This window comes from Eumetopias jubatus, unplaced genomic scaffold, assembly GCF_037043125.1.
Source record: "Eumetopias jubatus isolate StellerSeaLion01/CBP00866 unplaced genomic scaffold, mEumJub1_p1.0 scaffold_3, whole genome shotgun sequence".
Taxonomy (NCBI): domain Eukaryota; kingdom Metazoa; phylum Chordata; class Mammalia; order Carnivora; family Otariidae; genus Eumetopias; species Eumetopias jubatus.
This window is the reverse complement of record NW_028274809.1, coordinates 29927449-29952024: the sequence shown is the minus strand read 5'-3', so window position 1 is coordinate 29952024 and position 24576 is coordinate 29927449. Positions and strand designations below refer to the sequence as shown.

At 38.1% G+C, this 24576-nt stretch overlaps 1 protein-coding gene across 1 annotated transcript in view; it reads left to right on the top strand.

The window, feature by feature from the left end:
* The window catches only part of ADAM23 (ADAM metallopeptidase domain 23), a 165454-nt gene that overhangs the window by 108812 nt on the left and 32066 nt on the right, over positions 1-24576 (top strand). The window contains exons 9-18 of the mRNA XM_028112217.1: positions 709-774; positions 7823-7894; positions 9889-10052; positions 10989-11073; positions 12023-12113; positions 14508-14556; positions 16917-17016; positions 20251-20322; positions 21047-21136; positions 22407-22487. Coding sequence (XP_027968018.1) covers positions 709-774; positions 7823-7894; positions 9889-10052; positions 10989-11073; positions 12023-12113; positions 14508-14556; positions 16917-17016; positions 20251-20322; positions 21047-21136; positions 22407-22487 — 870 coding nt within the window. The remainder of the gene's footprint in view (positions 1-708; positions 775-7822; positions 7895-9888; positions 10053-10988; positions 11074-12022; positions 12114-14507; positions 14557-16916; positions 17017-20250; positions 20323-21046; positions 21137-22406; positions 22488-24576) is intronic.

Below are 24576 nucleotides of genomic sequence, written 5' to 3'. Positions count from 1 at the left end.
GAAGTTTTAAGTAGATAAGAATCTTTTTTAACCACATTTTAATGCCAAAGAAATTGAGATTTATTTATTTTAGCAGAATTATACTGTATACTTTTCTCTAGGATATTTTTCCATATGAAAATCATATAAAAATAACATGGGCTGGGGGTGCCTGGCTGACTCAGTTGGTGGAGCATGAGACTCTTGATCTTGGAGTCATGAGTTCGAGCCCCATATTGGGAGTAGAGATTACTTTAAAAAAATCTTAAAAAAAAAACCACAGGGTTTTCTCTATCTTGATGAGTATTTTTTTTTAAAGATTTTATTTATTTATTTGACAGAGAGAGAGAGACAGTGAGAGAGGGAACACAAGCAGTGGGAATGGGAGAGGGGGAAGCAGACTTCCTGCTGAACAGGGAGCCCAACGCGGGGCTCCATCCCAGGACCTTGGGATCATGACCTGAGCTGCAGGCAGACGCTTAACAACTGAGCCACCAGGTGCCCTTATTTTAATGATAATTAAATACAGTTCTTTTCTGAATACTTGAATGTTTATCCAGACTTTACAGTCGCTGTCTTCGATTTTGCTTACCAAGTTTGTTCCAGGGTGTTTTTTTATAAAGTAGGCAGCAAAGCGTTCTTTTTGAAATTCAAAGTCAATCTACAAGTTAATAGTCAGCATCAGAGATATATGCACCACCATTCTGACTATATTTTTATTTTCCACAGCCATCTCGCGGTGTGTTTGAAGAAATGAAATACTTGGAACTTATGATTGTTAATGATCACAAAACGGTAAGAATATAAAGAATCAGTGAGTTTTAGGCCTGGCAGCTTGCTTAAGAAAGAATACATTTCACTTTATATTGAATCATTATTTCTTACTTATTAGGGCCAATGTATTTAGATGCTTTATTTCTTTGGAACTATTGAATGACTTGATTTATTTCATGGTGTTCGGAAACACTGGGCTTTATAGAATTTTCACACCTCTAATAAATAGATGAATATTTAGTGGTTATGATGAATGGATTTACCTATTTGTTTGACATCTTTTACATACCTTCATTTAAAATTCTTATTCTCTACTTTTCTTCTTCTATGTATTTGGCCACTACTTTCTAATTTTATTCCATGTCTTTGTTCTGAGAACATTTTTTTCTTACTAATTATTATGACTTGTGGCAAATGTAATTATAGGAAGTGAAGATGTATAATAAAGGCATATCCAGAGAGACACTCTTTGATGATTTATCTTCTTTAAATTTTGGAAAGATGAATAATATTGTGCTACTTATGTCAAAGTACAGTGTGATTTAATGTGTCATCTCAATAACACTTAAAAGACATGGAAAATAATTTTTGCCTCCACTGGCTGTTCTTGAAAATAGAGTGGAAACTTTCTTTTTTTAAAGGTTTCATTTATTTATTTGAGAGAGAGAAAGCAAGCATGAGCCAGGGAGAGGGGCAGAAGGAGAAGGAGAAGCAGGCTCCCCGCTTAGCAGGGAGCCCTGCTAAAGGCTGGCCCCGGGGATCATGACCAGAGCTGAAGGCAGATGCTTAAGCGACTGAGCCACCCAGGCACCCCAAGTAGAAACCTTTCTTAACCATGTTTTACTTAATCGTGTCCCTTGTAAAACAGGTTGGCGGAAGCCTAGAGCTTTCTAAAGAGTCTTGTCCAGTAGGGTGTTTGCTAGTATATCTAGTATAACCAACACTTGGGGTATGCTTAAATGTTTAACACCTAGCTCTCTGGGAAAAAAAGCCTTGATTTATAATGGTTACTGATACCTGTGATGTAAATACTCCCATCATGGCTGATTTCAAGCTACTGGAGTGAGCTCACTAAATGAGGAGCTGGGAAAAGTTGCATCCAGTTCGCTCTTGTGAACTGTTGGGAGCTGGCTCCAGCACCCCTTTGCTGCACCTCCCAGACTGTGTAGGCTCGTTGTACTTCTTGTTGTAACTATATAATTTAATTTAAGAAATTGTATAAACTAAGACAAAGAGTAGTTGTTTTTATGAAAACTGAGTTATATTTCTGGAAAGATGAGAATATATCAAGAAATACTCAAAAGTCAGGTATGGGTGACAAACTTGTAAAAGATTGCAACAAAAATTCAGATTGCTTTGCATTTATCATTAAGTCCTTGTTTTACTTTAAGGAGGCCAAATTAGATTAGTAGACGATAGGGTAAAATGATAGTGTGAAATTCTGTTAGTAGACCCTACTTGAGAAAAAGCCTTGAAACCATAAATTTAAAAATATGGTGACTTATTTTTTAAACTTTTATTTGACTCTCTACATTAGCAGACATTTTTTACTAATTGCCAAGTACTGGTTCAGTTATGTTGAGTATTATTCAGTGGAATACCTGTTAATTATATATGCAGATTTATTTTATTTACCAGTAGCTTTTAAATATATTGCTTGATATATGTTAGAAGAAGCAGAGGCGAGATCCTCTCTGGTCGGAAGGAAAACCAAATGTGTAGACAGCCATTTTAGATAATGAAGGCTAAACTAAGCGTTTCAGAAGGACATTAATTTGCTTGAAACCCCAAGATAATTTTTCATCTGAACTATTTTTGTTGACTGGGACATTGAAAGTTTTTGTAGGTACTTCTCAGTCCTTAGCGTTGTGGCATGAAACTATGGCGTTAGACATTTCTGCTTTTTCTAATATCCATTATGCAAATACTTTTGAAGTAGTGGAAGGAATAATTGTGATGCGTGCAATGCCTCTAAATTCACAAAGTACATTCACAGAGAGCTGGGAATGCATAGAACCCTTCTCCAACCCAAGACTCTTATCTCCACATCTCCTGTTCCACCATAATCTAAAACTATCATCAATCAGAGTATGTATCGGCAACTGTATAAATAGGAAACAATAATTTTTAAAAAATATTGTCTACTTTGAATTTATATTTTAATCCTTTTAACTGGAAGCATTCAAATAATCTTGTCTCTGTCTTATGAATATAAAACAGCACCCTCCCATTTAAAATATCATTTTCATATATGGAAATTTTCTGCACTTTATACCATATATTCTGTGATAAAGTTACCTTCTTTATGCTACCAAATTTGTTAATGGTAAACCTTGGTAATTATTTTATTATTATTGTTATTAAAATTGAGAGAGAACTAGTCATGATATGTTCATCTATCTTTGAAACTAGACTAAAAGAATTGTAATTTTCACTGATAAACTTGCAAGGAATACATAGTAAGAAATTAAATAAAAAGAAAGCTTTATTTTTGAGTAGTAATAATACCTAAAGTAGAAAGAAATTACCTGAGTGATTTCTACTATTTGAATAAACCTTACATCTGGCCTTTAATGGGACAGAATATTCCTTTTGCTTTGAGACCAGGTTACATCCTAGGCCCACAGAAGTGTGTCATTTTATAAGGATTTTTTTTCTTTTGAGAGGTGAGAAAAAAAGTTTTTTTAAGGTGTGCTTTATATGAAATGAAGAAAATGAAGATTGTTTTTGAATTTGATTGCCACGAAGAAGTAGTAAGTCAGAACATGGGTCAGAGTCCTGAAATTCACATTTTTGAAGGTAAAACTGAACTAGAATAATTAACATCTGTTTTTTTAATACCTGGAGCTTTACTGTTGGCTTTTAGAATGATCTTCCTTGAAATGACTCATCATCATACGATCTTTGTGCCAGATGAGGCAACACGGTTGTTTTGATAACTGTCACCCTCAGATTGAAAATCAAGCTCTAATTTTAATTTTTTTCAAAAAGCAAATTTCTTTAAGGGTTGTAATTGTTCAGGAAGGAAAAATAAATTTGGCACTTGAAATGTAAATTATTTTCAGTGATCACAAAATGTGAAAGTCAGTTTTATCATAAATGGAGATTGCATATTTTTCTTTGTATGCAAAATTATTTCTCATTCATGCAGGAAATAGAAACATTTTGCCTACATTCACATTCAAGCTAATCTCTTTAATTCAGAGTAACCTAATATTGGCTTCCTGAAAAAAGGCAGACACCTTATTTTGAACAAGCATCATGTTATCGGTGGCTTTCAATTAGGAAAGGAAAATCCCTCAATTTTGTAGAAAGCATCTTGGTAGCTAGCTGGTGGAACCTAATTTGTAAGCCAATTATAGCCTTGATAAGGGTCTACAAACATTTCTTTGAGCCACTTGAGCTAAATATAAATATGAAAAGCCTTATTCTAATAGAAAATTGGTTGAAATATTTTAAAGTGCACGAAAAATGTTTTGCTTACATTTTTGCTGTATCCATACGTATAAGTCCGAGTGCAAGTGTGCTATAGCTCAAATATTTCTCAATTTAAACCTCAATTTGAACCCTATTTGAAAACCACTATACTTTATGGGCACATTAACAAATTACGAGTTCTCATCAAGAACTGTGATTTCTTGGGAATATACATTAACCTATTTTATCATAATTGTTCACTGAACAAGTTTATCTCCTATCTCAACCCAGAGTAGACATTGAATTCCAGCTGTGTGACCTTGGATAAGTTCTTTGTCCTCTCTGAACCTCACTGTCCACATTTCTAAAATGGTCTAATAAAACCCACCTCATAGAGTTGTGAGGAGCAAATACTTGTTGAGAAACACTTATAGATCCTGGCAAACCCTAGCTGCTCAATTAAGTGGGACTTCCAGTGAACAAATCGCGTGGGTACCCTAGCGGTTCTCTTTCGTGCTCTCAGCCGCAGTGGACACGGTTGATTATGCTCTCCTCTGTGAAACATTTTCTTCATCTTTCGGGTTCTGTTGACACAACAGCTCTCCCAATTTACTGGCCCTTCCTTCTTAGTCTTTTGCATCTGGCCTCTAGGATTATGGGAGTGCTCATAGCTTGGTTTTGGGCTCTCTTTTCTCTCTATAACTCTTCCAATGTGAACACTTCCAGTCTCAGTCTTTAATTAATATCATGACTTTAGGGGCGCCTGGGTGGCTCAGTCAGTTGAGCATCCAACTCTTGGTTTCAGCCCAGGTCATGATCTCAGGGTCGTGAGATCAAGCCCCACATTGGGCTCCGAGCTCCGCAGGGAGTCTGATGGAGATTTTCTCTTTCCCTCGGCCTCTGCCCCTCCCCCCTCAAAATAAATAAATAAAGTCTTAAAAAATATATATCATGACTTTAAATTCATCACTCTCTACTTTATGCCTCTAGCCTCCTGAGTCCATACTTATGTATCAACTGTCTACTTGCATGCCAGCTTCAGTATTGAATAGGCATCTCTTAAATTTCTAAATCAGCACTCTTGATCCCTGAGTCCTAAGCTTCTCTTCACCTAGTCTTTCTCATTATTTTAAATGTCACCTCTATTCCCCCAGCTATTCCAATTCAAGACCTGGGAGTCATCCTTTATTCTTCTCTATCCTCACTTTCCACATCCTATACTTCAGTAAGTCCTGGGAAGCCTACCTTCATAGTGTGTCCACCCACTTCTCTCTGCAGATGTCCAGCCTTCATTATCTTTTACCTGGACTCTTGCTCCCATGCTTGACCCTTTCTAATTCACTTACCCCACAGCAGAGAGAGCTTTCTATAAAGGAAATCAGAGACATGGAGATTAAAAATAGGAAATAAGTGAAAAACATCGCAACATCAAAAAAGACCTCATTAATTTTTTAACTTGCATGTCATATTTTCCCATGATCATTATACTACAAAAAGAAGTCTCCAAAATGGACAAATTAATGTTCAGAAGCAAAATAAAGTTAAGTGTCATAGGTATATAACACCACTGCCTTAGAATAGGTGTCAGTTAATATTTTTCATTTCTTTTTGTAATATGTGCTTCTTAATGTCAAGACTTCTAATATTTTCATCACCCCAAAGGAACTTAATGCTGAGGCTTTTGCTTTTACTTTAAAAAATATCTTTGAAATTTTTTAGCGCGTGGAATTTGCTGGACAACTTAAAATGCTTAGCTATTTACAGCAACTTCTTTATGCCAGGTTTGAAAACCCTGTTAAAGTGCCTTAAGATTCTTAGATCAATATGATGTTTTTGGCCCAGTTACATGCACAGATTGATGTTTACTCTTAAAGAACACATGGAGACAGTTTGGGTCAGGTTATGACGCATGGTGGCAGCAGTAACATCAAGCCTGAGTCCATTCCGAGTCCAAGTCCATTCGGGCTGATCTAACCAAACACCAGAGACTGGGTGGCTTATGAATAACAGAAATTTATTTCTCACCATTCTAGGGGCTGAGAAGCCCAAGATCATGGTGCCAGCAGGTGGTGAGGACCTGCTTCCCAATTCATAGGCAGCACCTCGCTCTGTCCGCACTTCCTCTGGTGCAAGGGGCAAGGGGCAAGGGAGCTCTCTGGAGCTTCCTTCGAGGCACTAATCCCATTCATTAGCGTTCTGCCTCATGACCAAAGCATCTCCCAAAGGCCCCACCTCCTAATACCATCATTTTGGGAGTTAGGATTTCAACATATGAATTTGGGGGGATATAAACATTCACATCATAGTTAAGTGTTATAAATGCAAAATGGTAATAAATTAGTGAATGCTACCAATAGCACAGTACTGATTTATTGTACATTTGTCATGGGTTGTCATGGGTTGTATAAAGTATCATAAAAAATAAATATCAGGTATGTAAGGATGAAGACATATATTCTTTGTTTAAAAAAAAAGTAATACCAGGGGGCGCCTGGGTGGCTCAGTCGGTTAAGCGATTGCCTTCGGCTCAGGTCATGATCCCCGGGTCCTGGGATCGAGTCCCACATCGGGTTCACCGCTCAGCAGGAAGCCTGCTTCTCCCTCTCCCTCTGCCTGCCACTCCCCCTGCTTGTGCTCTCTATCTCTGACAAATAAATAAATAAAAAATCTTAAAAAGAAAATCATACCAGGGTAGAGAGAGAATGAAATGAAGAAAGCCTGACAAATTTATAGTATGAAAGTGGGCAGAGGAGGAAAAAAAAAGCATTTCATGGATTTCCAGAGTAGAACCATTTTTAATCTTTATGAAAGATATGTTATGATTAAAGATAGATTTTAAAGATTTATGGCGCAAATCTGATTCAGTAGTTTTGAGTATGTTTTCCTTTTTCCTCAGTAGAGGGCGAGATCCCCCTGTGGTAGACTCCAGTTTTCAAATGTCCTCTCAAAGACATACTGTGCAGTGTTCTTTGCTAAAACTGTAGCCCTCCAGATGTTGTAATGGAATTATTCTATTAATTTATTTTTACTTATTTTCTTAAATAATCATAAATAACCATAAACAATCTTAAACTATCCACGCACTTCATTTTTACTTTTTGTCCCTCCTTTGTTCTGAATTGGAACAGTCAAAAGCCAAGCTTCGTTTCGAGGAGGCATTCTTCTGAAAGAATATACTAAAATGTACAAAAAATGCGTTCTATATCATGGCCAGTATCTAGAGTGCTGCCTAAGAAATTTTCTTGACCAGTGTCTGGTCTTGAGTTTAAAGGGAGAAGGGTGTCCGGTTGGGACTAAATTTCTTGGCTAAGCCCTTCGTAAACTGTAATGGTTGTTTCGGTGAACACAAGAAGATTGCATTTGTAGACATTAAGACTGAATGAACTACTCACTTATCGGGTGTAAAGCTTCTCACACAGATTTCTACAGGTTCTGTCCGTACTTGGAACTGGTACAGGTGTTTTAGATGGAGTTTTGCGGCCTGATAGAGAAATCAAAAAACACCACTATATCCAACATGGTGCAAGCGGAATTGTCTATTTTAATCCCTATTTGTACTGTTACTGTGAAATGTCTGCTTTTACTGAAGTTTGAAATTTGCCATTAAATGATGATTTGGCAGTGACTGGTTTATCCTTTTCCCTCCCCTCAGTATAAGAAATATCGCTCTTCTCATGCACACACCAATAACTTTGCAAAGTCCGTGGTCAACCTTGTGGATTCTGTAAGTATCCCAGTTTTCTTGAACCTATTTTCCCAAGACGGGATGGTTTAATAAAAAACACCATCCTTAAGCTCATCTGGCTAAGAAATTTCCATATATTTGCCTGATAAACATATATGGTCTGTTTCCATGAAAAGTAGTGTTATCAGAGTTTGGGGGGCAGTTGGGTCATTCTCGGTATCCCAAAGATGCATTAGTGTTGCTTCTAAGTGATGTCTAGACCTCTTTGTCACCCAGCCTAGAAGGACAAAAACACTAGGGAAAATTAACTGCTAAAAAGAGTGTAAATTACACTTGGCAAATGAGACTTTGTTAATGATGACCAGTTGAGCTTATTGTCTTAAATATATTGCAAGAGAGCTAATTGATTGAGGTGGAGTATGTTTTTTTTTTTTAAGATCTCACATTTATTTCCTAAGTAGTGAATGCTTCAGATTTTATTTCTAGATGACAGAATTAAGTGCAGTCCCCCAAATAAAATTAATTTGAAACAGTAAGATATATATCTCCTTACAAAGACTTCTAGCTCTATAAATCGTTCATATTGATATTTTTTCCCTCTCATTTTGTAAGTTACAGAGAATAATGGTTAAGATTTTCTTCCTTTTTCCGGATTTAGGTAGAATTACATAGATGTGAATATTATTTGTTATGTTCCAATACATAGTTCAGTTTGGCTAGTCATAGATTAAATATAGCATACTACTTTGTTTTCTAATGTCAAGTGCTATTTTGTTCAGTTAAATCTATTTTTATCTGATATTTATGGTATGTTCCCTCTTAACTGGGAAAAAAAACTTTTTATGAATTGCCAACTGTCTAAATGATACTTATTTCCTCCAAAGAACTGCCTTTGAAACAGTCCCCAAACCTTTCATCATGTAAATACTCACAATATATAATACCTGTAGGCACAGCTGAGTAATGGTATAATACAGGTGGATGGGCAGAGTATGCCATATAGAGTTAGGACTGAAATTCTGAAAGCCGGTTTACACCTGGTTTATTAATCTTCTGTAATTTTAGCTCTTGTCAGCAGTCTTCTCAGAAGAAGACTATAAGTGAATATGGAAAAGAGAAGTTGCCAAAGCTGTTGACTTGGTAGCATCTCTGTGTTGGTCATTCCACCATGATTGAATAGAACCACATCTTGCAAAGTGGAATTGGGTTCTGAAGCTGGCTAACTAATTTTTAAAAGACATTACATTTAACTCGCTTGTTGTAAAATCATTATAGCTTCGGGTTGATTTAGGCATGCTGATATTCCTTTTCTTCAGTGTGTTCAAAGATCACCCATTATTTTCTTAATTAGTCTGAAAATAGGACAAAATGACAGCCGTCTTTGAAATTGCTTAATTGTGTGAATTGTTTAGCATCTGGGACAAAAGTCGAGAAAGATACAGTTTAAGTACTGGGAGTGAGGCCACCCTATGGTGAGGGGCAAGTGAGTATATGAATCTGTTTTTCCTTCTTTTGGCCCAGATCTAGGATTCCCTCCCAGTGTTCTTTTACGTGTCATGGCGCTGGGCCTCCAAGGACAAGTTAGCCATGTTGTTGGGCGCTGGTCCAAGGACTTAGTGACCTGTTTCAATCCTGCAGGGCTGACTGGTCGTACTGCACTACGAGCCAGTAGGTCAGGCTCCAGCCACTCTTTGGGGGAGTGATTTTACTGAACCCTGTTTTGAATTTATGTCCAGACTTTAGAATCTTGACATACCTACTGTCCATCCCCTAGTGAGATGCCTGGCCAATAAATGTGCTGATTTGGGATTGAAAGAGTCTTGTAGGAGAGGCTGAATTGTGTGATTGTTCTTCCTTTCTTTATTTTTGTTCTTGGAAATGAGAAAGAAAAGAAGATTCTTTATAATGAGCTAATTGTGAACTCATGTTCCCCTCTCACCTCCCCTCCTGTCCTTCCACTGACTCTGAATCACTGATTGTGCATGTTTGACCCAGTGTTTTCCTCCTGCACCTGTCCTGTTGTATACCCTCAGATTTACAAGGAGCAGCTCAACACCAGGGTTGTCCTGGTGGCTGTAGAGACCTGGACTGAGAAGGATCATATTGACATCACCACCAACCCTGTGCAGATGCTCCATGAGTTCTCCAAATACCGGCAGCGTATCAAACAGCATGCCGATGCTGTGCACCTCATCTCGTATGTACCTGCAGTCTTTGATCTTTATCCCCTTATTGTATCCATTAAGTTATATGTCAAGTGTACTGATCTTGAATTGATTCTTCTCTCTGGTTATGTAAGTAGCAGGGAGGTAGGTTGTCTGGTGCTGGGATGGTGGTTCCGTGGTCATAAGACTTACCTTCAGAGCACGTTCTTACTTTCACACTTTCCATCCTCCGGGTCAACTCATGATTCAAGGTGGCTGCTGGTGCACCAGCCTTTATTACAGGCACCAGGAATATAGTCACGGAGGAGTTCAAAAGGAGCCCTCCTTCCAGCTGAGTTAGCTCGTTTAAAGCAGATTTCCTGAAAGCTTTCACATATCCATTTTACCAACAAATCATTTCCTGGCTCTTAATCACATGCCACCCATAGAGAGGGTTGCAAGAGAGGCCAGGAAATATAGTCTTTAGAGGTGAACCATTGAATAAAATTGAGATTTTATCGTTGAGGAAGAGGATGACCATACGGTCTTTCAATATAATAGGTGGTTTCCTTCTCCATTCATGGCAAAGCTGTTTTCAGACAGTCCTCCAAGGTTCTGTCCTGGAATCAGATCCACCAGATTCCTCTTTCCTTGCCTCTCACCTTAGCTCTTTACTTCCTTTTCTCTCAGTCTATAATCGGCAATGTATAATAATTTATAATAATCGGTCAGTGCTTAGTAGGTGCGCGATTAATGTTTGTTCAACTGAGATTGTTTCACACAACATAAATTTAAAGGTATTTATGACAACATAAGTCTGAAGGTATTCTTTTTTTTTAAGTCTAAAGGTATTTAAAATGTAGTTTTTGATTTCTTGAGGAAGAATGAGTTTGGGGAGTTCACTGTAGAAGAGGGATTAGGTGTGTCTTGGGAGAGTATATATGATAGTCACTATGTTGGTTTCTTGATAGCGCTTCCTTTTTCTTTAGGCGTATGACATTCCACTATAAGAGAAGCAGTCTGAGTTACTTCGGAGGCGTCTGTTCTCGCACAAGGGGCGTTGGTGTGAATGAGGTAAATTTGATCAATTTTCCTAAAGTAGAGTTTTATCTTTGCATTTGACCTCTTTCTTCCCTGTGGCCTAGCTTCCATCCCTCTCAGGCTTGTTTAAAATGACAATGACATAAGAATAAGGTATGAGTGATTTATATTAGTAAGTGGAACCCAAAGTGGTCTTTGGTGTTAGAAAAGAAGTATTGCTTCATTTCATAATGATGGGTTTTCATGTTTGTCAGGCAAATGCATGCCAAAGATTGGTCCAGAGATTTTTTTTTCCACCTCTGTGGATAAGTTTTTATAAACTTATTCCTTTCCCAATAACTTTAAGCCATCATGCTCTCCTATGCATGTTAGGTTTAACTCATTTAAATCAAAGAGTTTATGATTATATTTAAGCAGTATCTTTGTTTTCTCCCTATGCAAATTTTTCATCTTTATGCCTTCTACCTGTATCTCTGTAGAATTCATTGAAACAAATATTTCCTTAGTCTCATTGTTTGGATTCCAGTACCTTCATTTATATCAAGGAAATCCTTACGCCTGTTGGCAACAGCACCCAAAAAGCCGAACCAACTATATCTAAACCCTGATCGATGCCAGAATATATTATACCAGCTTATCCCAATAGCCGTCATTCAGTCGAGACTGCTCTTGGCATATTTGTAGTAAGTTGAATTTATTCTTGGTTTGGTATGAGTTGAATCAGGGCATAGCCTTTTATGGCTTGTATTTTATGTTTCCATGTGAGAGCATCAAGTTCTGAGAGATGCCACATAGGAAGAGAGGCTTTCTGCTTCTTGGGCCCAGTTGCAAGGAAGAAGTGAGAAGGAGCATATGCCATCTTTTGATGCTGTGAGGCTCTACTTAGGGAACTGAGATGATATGTGGTGATGATTAAGAAATAATAACTAGCTTTGTGCACTCTCTCAAATGTCTCCCACACACTTTCAACTCTGAAAAACAGTATGGTCTTCCAATGGCAGTGGCACAAGTATTATCGCAGAGCCTGGCTCAAAACCTTGGAATCCAATGGGAACCTTCTAGCAGAAAGCCAAGTATGTACATTGACCTTCTTACTCGCTTTCATGTGCCATTCTGTCTGTATAATGCATGTCCAGTCAATAATAAATGAATATTTTTCATTCCTAAGTCATGATAGTTGAACTGTAGTATACCTCCTTCCTCTTAAAAAAGATGATCAAACGAGCAACTTAAGGTAATTCTTAATCTGTTCGGGTTGTAGATAGTTCCCCTTCAAAATTCATAAAAATCGCACTCACTTTCTCAAAACAGGAGCAGCTCTTTCTCACATCTCAAGAGTGTTGGGGTTCAAGGGAGGGGGTGAATATTCACTCTCTGGGTTCTAAGCAGTGGAGTGTAGACACTTAGGTGTCAATAAAGTTCCACTGGGGGTCAATAATAGTACAACTGGACCAGGAACTAGCTTAGAGCTAGTGTCAAAAAGGAGCTCCCACTCTAATTAAACTTCCCCACCTACCTACCTCTAACTGAACTCACCCACAGGGTCCCATCAGAAAGGCTCAAGAAGAAGCCTCCCCGACAGGTAGCCCTGCCCTAAGGGCCCTTTAAGCCTGGGGACGGGTGGTAGAGGGTAACCCTCTCGTGGGCCAGCAGTGCCAAGAGGGAGCCCAAACAGGACCACAGACCCCACTCAGTGGGAAAAATGCAGCCAGTGACTGCTGGCGTCACTCTCTTCGTTACTCAGAGGAGGGGAAGTTGGAAGTACAGGGCTGAGCTTCCAGGGGCAAAGTATGCCAAGCCCACGGTGGTTTTAGGAGTCCATGAAAAAGTTCAGTTTCTTTAAAAATCAGGATAAAGTCCAACCTGGATTATATTCCTCTTTAGACCAACAAAGTAGTAAAATGCAATTTCTAATACATTTCTTGTGGCATCAGGCAAAAGTGCCGAGGACCCACAAAAGTCATAATGCGATCCTGTGGAAAGAAAGACCGAGGTATTCCCTCAAATTGTTCTCTTAAGTGGAAGTCTGCTCCCCTCTGTGAAAATACCAGACGCCAAAAGTAAAGGTCTCCCTGCCCACCTCAGCTCCCCAAGGAAGAAAAGGACAAAAATCTACTGTAACATTATCCTACATTTTCTACCTTTTTGACGACTATCAAATAATTGTCATTAATGCATAGTGTTATGGAAACTTGAAACAAAATACGTATCCAGGGGCTTCTCAATTCCCTTTATGGGTGTATTAAGTTATCAGTTGATGGGTATATTAAGTCTGGTGGCATTTGGCAAATATCTACAAACTTTCGTTTATTAATATTTTGCTCAGAGTATTTGCTTTCCCAAGGAAACGCATAGTACACATTAAAGGAGGTGTTTTGGGTCTCATCAGCTGGGATAGATGGCCTTAGTATCAGAAAGGAGTAGGGCCAGGTTTATGACCTTGTTTGAGAACCCTGGGGCCTGGAAGAGGCCAGCGCTGGGGTCAGCTGAGAGATGTTACGGAGTTGGGTGAGGGGGTGGGGTGAGAAGTAGGGGTTCAGGACTGATGCCCGGAGTGGTTCCTTCCTAAAATGTTTTATTCCTTTGTGAATTGTTTGTTTAGGAAGATAGTTCTTTAGTTCTGAACTTTGGCTTTTAAAAAATCCATTTGGAAGCCTTTCTTTAAAAATATCTCTGCCTGTGATAGAAAAGAGAAGAGGAAAAAATAAATGAAAAGAACAGCCCATCGTAATATCAGTATGTCAGTCTCTGGCATCTAGGTTGAGTTTGTGATTGTTGTTTAGTTTCAGTGACTTACACTTTTGTTTTGGAATGCTCTCTTTTCCTAAACCTTTGAGCGTAGTGTTCTTCAAGTCTCTGGCCGAACCTCACTTTGAATCTAGCAAATGGAATTCTCTCCTATAAATTCCAGTGTGCTCTGCTGGGGAGGCTTCAGTGATGCCTCATGACATGTGTGCGATAAGAGCATCACTGCTCACAGAGCGCACGCTGGCGCTCATCTTGTGTGAGCCCCCGAACCACTCTGGGAGACAGGCAGAGAGACTGTTCTCCATTTTCAAGGTGGAAACACTGAGACCCAAGAAATACTAAGTCACTTGCCGGCAGGACTTGCCTGTCTGGTAGAACTTGGCCTAGAACTCAGGCTTTTCACTTCCAGACCAGGCTACTTTTCATTAAACATTGGAACTGGGAGCTCAATTGAGTTTTCTGAGTTACAAAAATGAAGAGAGTGACAGTTTTATTTCTCACCAGCTGTTGTCTTAGGAAACAACCTGTACTTCCAAAAGGATATAAAGAAATACTGATTGAATGGAAATAGATTTTGTTTGGTGAGACTTCACATTCTGTATCTACATGACATGGAATTGGGAATAAGGAATTATCTCAAGAGTTGCAGTGCAAATTAAAGATGTGACTTTTGTTGTTTTTCTCTTCTTCTGTTGCTTCTTATTATTTCATTGGACTAGAATGTGACTGCACAGAATCCTGGGGTGGCTGTATCATGGAGGAAACAGGGTAAATTTTCATTATTTGTGCCTTTGATATATGCTTTTCACTGACATTGCTGCATATAATTAGATACACTGTCTCTCAGGTACTGATCTTTTAGGCTCAGCCCTCAGTATAAATTCAATCATTAATTATCTGATATTTTAAAAATGAAAGGACTGATTCACCTTATATTTTAATTTTTTATAAAGTTGTTGGTAAGAGTAAAATATAGTAACAACTTCTATTTCTATTAACCTTTAAAAGAAGCCCATTATTAAATGCTTCTAAGTTTAGTAGATACATTAATTTTTTAGTGCACTTAGACTAAGAGCTGGTTGTCTGCCTGAAGCAGTCAGTGAAAGTCAATTTTGTCATCAATTTATATTTTAAGGAACTCACAAATAGATATGTTTGCTCTAGTAAAAATTGTACTACACTGCTTATATGATCCATACAGCTTTTTTTTTATTAAGACAGATTTATTGTGTCTAAATTAGGTATCATCTCTTGATAGACATTTGAACATTTTCTCAACTATCTCCTCTCTTCTTGTGAGGATACTTGGAGAACTAGAGTCACTGCCCCGGAGCTGCTATTGGCGTCTGTGAACCAAGGCCTGGAAACATTGCCCCACCCCCCACCCCCCCAGCCCCTGCCCCTGTGGGGGCCATTGACCCAAGGCTCCCTAAGCTAGAGCCCACTCCTACTAGACGTAAGAGGCTGTCTCACTCAGCGTCTCTCCTGTTTCTTCTGCACATGCCAGAGATCTGCTCAATACATTGCCTGTTTCTGGTCCTCTCCATCTCCTGAGGAGCCCCAGTGGCCAGAGGCTCTGACCTACTTGTACAGAGTCCCTTCTTTACGCTCCCACCAGGAGTCCTGCTCCTGGCGGAAAAGAGGAGTGTGATCATGAGGGATTGCAGAGAGAGTCAACCATTCTACCTGCTGCTTTAGAACATGTTTCTAGAAATGTAGTTTAGACCTGAAACTGTAGACCTTCATGTTCCCGTTACTGTTCTACCATAGTTTAGTAACATTACGGCTTAAACAGCATTTTTGCGGACTACTATAGGAAGGTAACACCATTTATAATATTGCTTCTATAGGGAGGCACCTTCTGTCTTCTAAACTCCCAATTTCTTTTTTTTTTAAAAAAGATTTTATTTATTTATTTGACAGAGAGAGACACAGCGAGAGAGCGAACACAAGCAGGGGGAGTGGGAGAGGGAGAAGCAGGCTTCCCGCACAGCAGGGAGCCCGATGCGGGGCTCGATCCCAGGACCCTGAGATCATGACCTGAGCTGAAGGCAGACGCTTAACTCCTGAGCCACCCAGGTGCCCCAAAACTCCCAATTTCTAAATGGATTTTTGGACTGGCCACCCAGAGGATAGAATAAAACTATTTCAAGCTAATATATATATCTTCTCAAGTATACATTTCTACATAGTTCCTTTAAGAGATCACTATCAACAATGGCAAAAACTTTTCCTACTTCCATATACTACCCCCATGCATCAGGGTACAAGAAACTTGAGGATTACATCCTAGAATCCGTGGCCTGTCGCTCTCAAATCAAGTACTATAACAAATATGCCCAAGGAATCAGTGTGTGTGATTCAGTTTAACTTTGACCGTGTGTATAATATCTCCCCAGGTACTGACATAGAGATAGTAATTGGATTAATTAAATCACAAAGAGGCTCATATCATATTCCTAAGTCATGAATATATTTGAGGTTGAGCCTAAAAAGCTATTATCTAATTCTAATTCTGTTTTTACCGAGTGTATATGTGCTAAAAACATATATACATATATATGTATATATAGTCATGTATATACATGTTTGTGTCTATGCATATATAGTATAGTATAATACTTCTCTTCCCTTGATTTCCTTGTTTGCCTCATTGGTGTTGCTGAAGTCTGCATTATATAATCTTTAATAGATTGACCCTCACAATTCCTTCCTCCAAAGTAAAATCTAGTAGGTTCCTTTGCATCTTTTATTCAGGACAGAGGCAAAAAATGCTTGCCTTTACTGAGACAGAGCAAACAAAAATGACCACACTTTAAAATATAGCTTAGGTGGAGAAGTTTTGTGATAAGCTTTCCAAAACTCTTCCAAGCCCAGGCACAGAAGGGCTTGGTTGCTGAGGAGGTTATAACCTGGCTCCCAATCTGTGGTTTTCTTTGACTATCTATTTTTACAAATTCTACCACACATACTTATTCGGCAATTTGAACATAAATGCCTTGTCATAACCTGTGTGGAATCATCTAGATCCAGAGTGAACATGTTGTTCTAATTCAAGGGTTTTAATTTTCTTCTCTGATGCCTGCTTTTGGTAAATTATTTACATAATTGATTCTTTATTTTCTCAGGGTGTCCCATTCCCGAAAGTTCTCAAAGTGCAGCATTTTGGAATATAGAGACTTTTTACAGAGAGGGGGTGGAGCCTGTCTTTTCAACAGGCCGACAAAGGTTAGTAACTCAGAAAGTGTAATTATTTCTTTAATTTATTTTTTGCTTCTAAGACATTTGTTTAATGTACATAACGCTTATGAAAGCAATAGCATTTGAAATCATATACAGCTCAGATCTGCTCAGAATCCAGTCACAAATCTCTTATGGGAAAAGACTTAAAAGCCATTCTTGCATTTCACTCTGTGAAATGTTGAAAAGTAGCTCCGTGACTTAATAAAATGAGATGCAAAAAGACATATCTTTTTACAACGGAACACTGCCAAATGTCAGATACTTGTCTTGGAAAACAGGTCTTTTTGGGGAGGAGGGGATTTGTCAATCAGATTAATATTTAGTCATAAAAGCCATTATCATGTTGAACCCTGGTCCTGTTTAAATGCATGATAAAACTATAGTTTTGCTGCTTTGAATCTGATTTTTCAGTGCTATCTGTACCCCTCCCACTTTGTTCTCCAAACAAAGAAACAAACATGCTTCAGTCAAAACATATTTGAAATTTACATGTTAGGATTTTCATCCTGCTGCTTAGAGATTGTGGGTTAGATTAAGATACATTGCTTTAACCTGTTTCTCTGAGAAAAATCCCATTTTCCATTGATATTCTAAGAGTATAATTAGTTTCCTGGCTTTTTTTTTTCTTTTTAAGTGGTCTATTCTCCTAGACAGGAAGGATTACTAATATCAACTAGCCAAAAGTAGCCCAAAGTATTTATGGATCTCATAAATTTTTGTATTTATTATTTATTATATAGTCTCTTTATGTGGGAAGGTCCGTGGTGTCGACTGGCGTTTCATCAAGATTCATATATACATTATCACAATCCTTATCCATAATTCCTTAACTCAAAAAGCTCTGAAAATTTGAAGTCTTTTTTATGAGTTTGCAGAAAACACGTCAGGCAGTAAAACTTGTCTTGGACTGAAAACCTTTATTACCCCTGGTAGTGTAAATATTCGTAAGTATTACTGCAGAAATAGAAATGTTTTTGATTATAGGGTGTGAACCAGGCCCCTTAGGGCTATTACATGGAACACTGTAAATGTATCATATTTTTTTAAAATGTAGCAAAGCCAGAATTTTCAAACTCACTGGCTACAAAGCTTTTGCGTAAGGGACTGTGGACCTCTAATAGCGTATTTAGAAATGAATCGCTCAACAGACAAAAAGACAGGATTGCTGCTAATTAGCAGATGGTATAGAAACTCTAACATTGCATATCTCTTATTTCTTTTGGAAAATACTACTTCATAAGTCAAATATAGTCCATTTGCTATACAAAATGTTTAATGCTCTATGAATTGAGAGAGCAGTGAAATCATGTTAACCTTCAGAAAAAAAATCAGTGACTAATGTGGATAACTGACAGAATAATTTACTCTTAGCCTCATAATTAAGTGATAGCCCTGTAGTCAGGGGATGGTAGTTGGATGCCTGACATCTGTATAAAATCTCAGTGAGTCTGCAGAAAAAGAAACGGGAATTTTAAAGTGACCTTGCACCATTAAATTCAGCCGCCTGCCTTTCATGACATTGATCTCAGTGCAACAGAAAGCTGAAAACTTCAAAGTGTTCAAAGTGGGGGAATTGAGTAGTAATGATTGACGTGAGCTGCTGACATTTATGAATTGGAGTATACATGACTAATTTCACCTACCTTGCGTCTCACCAGCCAATTAGAAGCATTGTGCCTGAGAGCACAACACTGAGTCCTAAGGTTTCTAGTGTGTGTGGAGGATCCATCATTAGATTTCTGAAATTGCCAGTGAGTAGAAAGAAAATTATTCTGATAACTTGGAAACTAAATGAAAATAACGATACATCTTCAATTTTAAAAGTTAGTAAATATGGCTTTTTTTAATCTACATGGCAGAATGATTTTTCTTTAAAAGCCTCTATGGATTCTAGTGGAATAGTTTGTATGTATGTATCAAAGAACTGACTTTTTTTTTCCCAAGTGCTTTTAGTCAATGAATGTATGCATACGTGGTTTACATGTTATGTTCCACATTATCTGCATGCCTCTTTTCTGCGCTGTGGGACCCTTCCCACCTGCTATGTTTTCCACCTGTCGCTGGATGGAAGAAGGCTCCTAAGAGTGAGATCTAGCAGCTGGTTCCATGCGAGGCCTGACAGGAGCGTGCTAGCCATGTTCCAGTCTGAGCTTCCCATTTCCACTTTCTCCGGCCTGCTGACAAAATACCACAGAGATCAGGACTGTTGATTTCACTTATTGGACTTTCCTGTGGAGGAGTCTCACCCCAATATGCTGGAAAACTTTCTTGCTTTGAATAAGGGCTTTGCCTTACTGGAAGTGGAAGGAGAATCGGGTCTTTCTCAGATGGACTCGGTGGAAGGCAGCCCTTCCTTGGGATCCCTGGAGGAGGAGTCTCTCTTACCCTCTCATATTCCTGTCTTTGAGCATTTGGGTTGGAATGTGCTGTTCCAGTCTTCATCCAAGAATGATGGGCATGCAAAGGGAGATCTTGCCCCAGCTGAGGGAAAATAGGAATATTTCTCATAAACACTCAACTGCCGGCACAGTTGGTTGCAATATAGTTTGTCTGGCAAGCAAGTTCATAGCACTAGTAGAGTGGATTATTCTAGAAATCTGACTCTTCCATTGCTCCAGGAATGATTGAGAGATTTCTATACATCCATGCATATGTCTGCACGTTTATTTAATATGCCTTAAACAGTGCAGATTTATTTTCAATGCGAATGATGGGCATGGATTTCCAGCAGCACCTTTTCTACACTTATTTGCATTTCCTTGATTGTATTTGTTACATTTGGCTGTGACTGAAACATTTTTATCTTTTTGACAGTTTTTGTGTTTTCTCAGCTGCCTGGAGATGAGTCAGTAAATTAGATATCTGTGAGTCTTAGCATTGCATCTTAGCTCCATTAGCAAATATGATAAATGATCTATTCCTTTTGACAGTTTATTTCCATTAATAAGTAATTCTAATGGTAGAGGTCATCTCTGGAGCCCACCTCCAGAGAATCCTCCAAGAAATAGTACCCCATTTGGAATACGGTTTTTAGAAGTGTTATTAATAAGTGAACAGTGTTACCCACACAGACATCATTTGTAAGATGCCGTTAACAACAGATCACAGAAGAATTTCACATGATAGCAGATTATAGGACCATGTATGTGGCCCTATTGGTGTGTTGATTTTCTGTGATAAATTAAAACATTTTTCCTTTCTCTTCCTAATCTCTTTTAGCTATTTGAGCCCACAGAATGTGGAAATGGATATGTGGAGGCTGGAGAGGAATGTGACTGTGGTTTACATGTGGTAGGTATAAGAGATCTTTCCTACCTTCAACACAGCTCCTCCCCAGAGCAAACAAGAATAGCGAGAAGCCTACAGGGTCCTTCTCTGTGGTCTTACTGCCTTTCTTTCTCGTCTCTCTCATCAGTGCTTAATCCCAGCTCAGACATGTTAGAATTAATCATGTTCTTATGGCCTTGTTTGAAAAAAACCTAATGGGTTCTTCTAAGCAAATCTCCTACCTCTTAAAAATTCATAGCTCATATTCAGCCCATTCAAATTTTACCAAATCATGAAATAGTCTTTCCATGGTGTGTATTATTTTTGTCTTTATAAAACTAGATAGTCTTGGGGCCCCTGCCTGGCTCAGTCAGTAGAGCACGGGACTCTTAATCTTGGGATTGTGAGTTCAAGCCCCATGTTGGGTGTAGAGATCTTAAAAATAAAATATTTTTAAAAATCCAAAACTAGATAGAGTCTTAAGAAGGTATTGGAGCTAACCGAAGGTGAGGTGCTTGCTAAGAAATAAGCTTACTTTTTAGTAGAGAAGCCCTCTCACAGAAGATCACACTTTGCTGGAAAATATGGCAGGAAGGAATTTTATCATTGTTTAAAGTGATTACTCCCTGAAATATTTGCTTGTTATTGTATAAGTCTCCTCATGTGGATTATAAGTCACATGTGGAGAGAGGGTTGAATGACTAGCCTGTAAGCTTTCTCACTTACTCACGTGAAGTGTTTCCTCTAGGAATGCTACGGATTGTGCTGTAAGAAATGCTCTCTCTCCAACGGGGCCCACTGCAGTGATGGGCCATGCTGTAACAATACCTCATGTCTCGTGAGTCAACTGACACTTTCGCCTTCCTTTTCATCAACATGTTAGCTACATCTCTCAATGCGTACAGAGTATTTGTAGACCTTGCCACACATTTGTTGATTGACCATGTGCCTCGTAATTTTGTAGAATCAACAAAGCCACCTAAATTCTGTGGGTCAAAGCATTTACCTTTACTATGATGCACTATCAACTATCCTATCTTTCAATGCCTCCTTAAGAAAATATACATATACTCGTTCCAAAATAAACATTGAGAGTTGTCCTGCTAATGCAGATGAAAACCACTTTAAATGGTTGAATAGAAGAGGGACAATTTCTGTGGTCTATTTAATAATATGACCTACTTATAATATTTTTCTTTAAGTTTATTACTATGTATATGTACATTTATTTTGGACCACGAACCTAAAACCTAGTGCTCACATTTTTTATGCTTGGGTTTAAAATCCCCCTATAAAGGCAAGAAAGCTGGATAAAGAAGTAATCTATGTGTGTATATTTATATGTGTATATATACATCTTATGTGTGTATGGACACAGTTCATTTCCCTCTGTAGAATCTCCAGTCAATTTTTGAAAAGTCATTTTTTAAATCTTCCTTTTTCTCATTTACTAAACCTCTAATATTCCTTATAACCATAGGGTTACATGATTTTATTATTTTATTCAGTACAAAGAAGTATTAAGCATTATGGTATTTTAAAGAAATTCTAGCTTAGTTGCCTTATGTTCCCCACCAGACTATAAATTGCTTGACATCAGTGGTCTTTTTCCTTCATCTTTTACCCACCCCCTCAGTGTGATTGGTGTCACTGAAAGGAGTTCATATGAATTCACTGAAATTTGATTGTATATATTTAGCTAAAGCAAGATTAAGATCCAAGCTAATAGGTACACTTAGTGAAGGTTGGGTGTGTATATCAATCTTCAGAGAGATCTAAAATGTTTATATTTTAGTGATTTGCTCTTTTGTTTTAAACCATACTACTCTATCTTCTTTACATAATTGCCATTACCTTGTTTTCCAAAAGTAATACTCTGAAACCGTGGGTTTTGAAATCTGAACATTTAATGCCTTGGTTAATGATTCATATTTACTACAGAGAGTGGTATCTGGGCCTTGTCTCTATTCTGCAACTATCTTGCTAATTCATAAAAAGAGTTTGGTAATGGTTATGAGAGAGTGTCTGAATTATTGGTGAATATAACAATGCTAGCTATGTGAAATACTAATTAACACGAGCTCCTAATATTGAATTTTGATTTGCAGTTTCAGCCACGAGGGTATGAATGTCGGGATGCTGTGAATGGGTGTGATATTACTGAATATTGTACTGGAGACTCTGGCCAGGTATGACAAACTGAGTTTTTAAATAATACATTTTACTTGCAAATATTGTACACATTGGAAAGCTTTCAATTGGGCTACATGTATGAATATGATTTGGTTTCTTTGTTTTCGGTTTTGTTTTACTTTGTTTTCCAGTAATTTCTAGATCTCCACTATGCCTTTCTTTTAGGAACATTTATTGTGTTTCCTGGACCTAGATCTCTTTTTTCTTCCAAATTTCCCCTTCCTAATTAGTTCCCTTTATATGGTTTCTACCCAACAAATTGATTTTTCTTTCTGTCCCCACATCTAAAATAGTATATTTACACTGATGAAGAATTAATGTACTGTTTTTCAAACATTTTTAAGCCACCAAGCCCTTTCTTCTAAGAAAAAATTTGTGGGATGCCCACCATAGCAGAGAACAAGGAACATTGCTCTGATTGAAGAGGGATCGGGAGCAGGTGTCCACCTCTCTCAGTTCTGTCTCCAACTCTCCTCCACTTACATTGTCCTAGCATCATGCCACATATGCTTTGGTGTGGTCTTCTTCACATTAAAAATTACTATAACATAATTAATGCCATCTACTAGGATTCCTTTTTTATATAATTTTTATGTTTTAAAAATTTATATCACATTATTTTAAGTCTTCATTTTTCATTCAAATGGGCATTTACTGAGCACCTGCTGTGTGCCAAGCACTGCTATAAATATTGGGATATGGTAGGGAACGAGATAGGCAAGTCCTTGCACTTAGGCAACTTACATTCTGCGGGTGGAGAAATAAGTCAACAAAAACATCCGGTGGTGCTAAGTGCTAAGTGTAATGTAAGGTGATGTGGGATATGGGGTGGGGGGGGCTTTAGGTGGGGTGCTCAGGTATATTTTCCTGGAGGAGTTGGCATTTAAGTAGAAAGGCACAGAAGGAGCTAGTCAGAAAACAGTAAGTAAGGAAGCTTGGCTTCTTCAAGAAATGGAATGAAAGCAGGGATTACTGGAGAGTAGTGGGAAAAAATCAAGAGGAAGTCAGGAATCAAGGCAGTTAGGGAATAGGTAAGAATTTTGGATTTCATTCTACTTTTATTTTTTCTCTGACATGACTTCAAAAACATGTTCCTGTACTATTACTCAGTTTTTATAAATACCCTTTTTACAATTGCACGAGAGTCATGTGGGTTCATCAGTTGACTTGTGATTTGTTATCCAGTGGTGGATATTTAGGTTGCTGGCGGTTTTTCATTATTGTAATTAATATGGCAGTGAACATCTTTTCTTTATGCATCTTCAAGAGTATTTCTTGTTCAGGATTCGCTCCTTAGGATAAATTGCCCAGAAATAATGGAGTTATCTGTTGCCAGGTTTCTAAGGGACTCCCCATAAATAGAGTACAGTTGGAGGTCAAAATACTATTTTTCATATTGAATATGGCCAAGCTGAAAGCCATAATTTAGTGTGAGAACTAAATGAGCCTCTTTATAGGTCCTAGATTCAGGCTGTAGGAACAGGTTATTGACAAAAGTGGGTCTGGAGCGACTTCTCCTTGCAGAGATGGGCCGTTGTCTTGTATGTCTCGGAGGAGCAGCGAGAGTAGTATGATTTATGTGAGTAGGCAAGAGAAGAATGGCAGAACCGAGCCAAAGGGCCAGTCATTCTTCCCAGGTTTGTCAGTCATTCGGTCACTCTACCTGCCTCAGGGGGCATGGAGTGTAGGAGCGGAATAGCTGGAGGGACCCTGAGTTCCCTTCATTGGGAAAAAACGAGAGGGAGACAAAGGTTTCTAACTAACCTTTTTGGAAGTTCTTGATGTATGATTTATCTGAGATGCAATTCAAAGGGACCCTTTTAAGGATATGATACAGTGAAATATGTTCAGGCTATTCTTTATTGATTTTTATGCATATCTGTTTCTTCTATTTATATACGTAAATGGGTTTCTTTGCAATTTTCCTAGAATACAGTAAAAGAGTGTTAGAATTGTGGGTTTTGTGTTTTATGCCAAGTTTTATGTTTTGTGACAATCCTGGTATGCTGTTTCACTGAGTTATATTTTTAGTTTTATAGAATACTACTATTCTTATAGCCATCATATATAGTTTTGGTTCTGTGT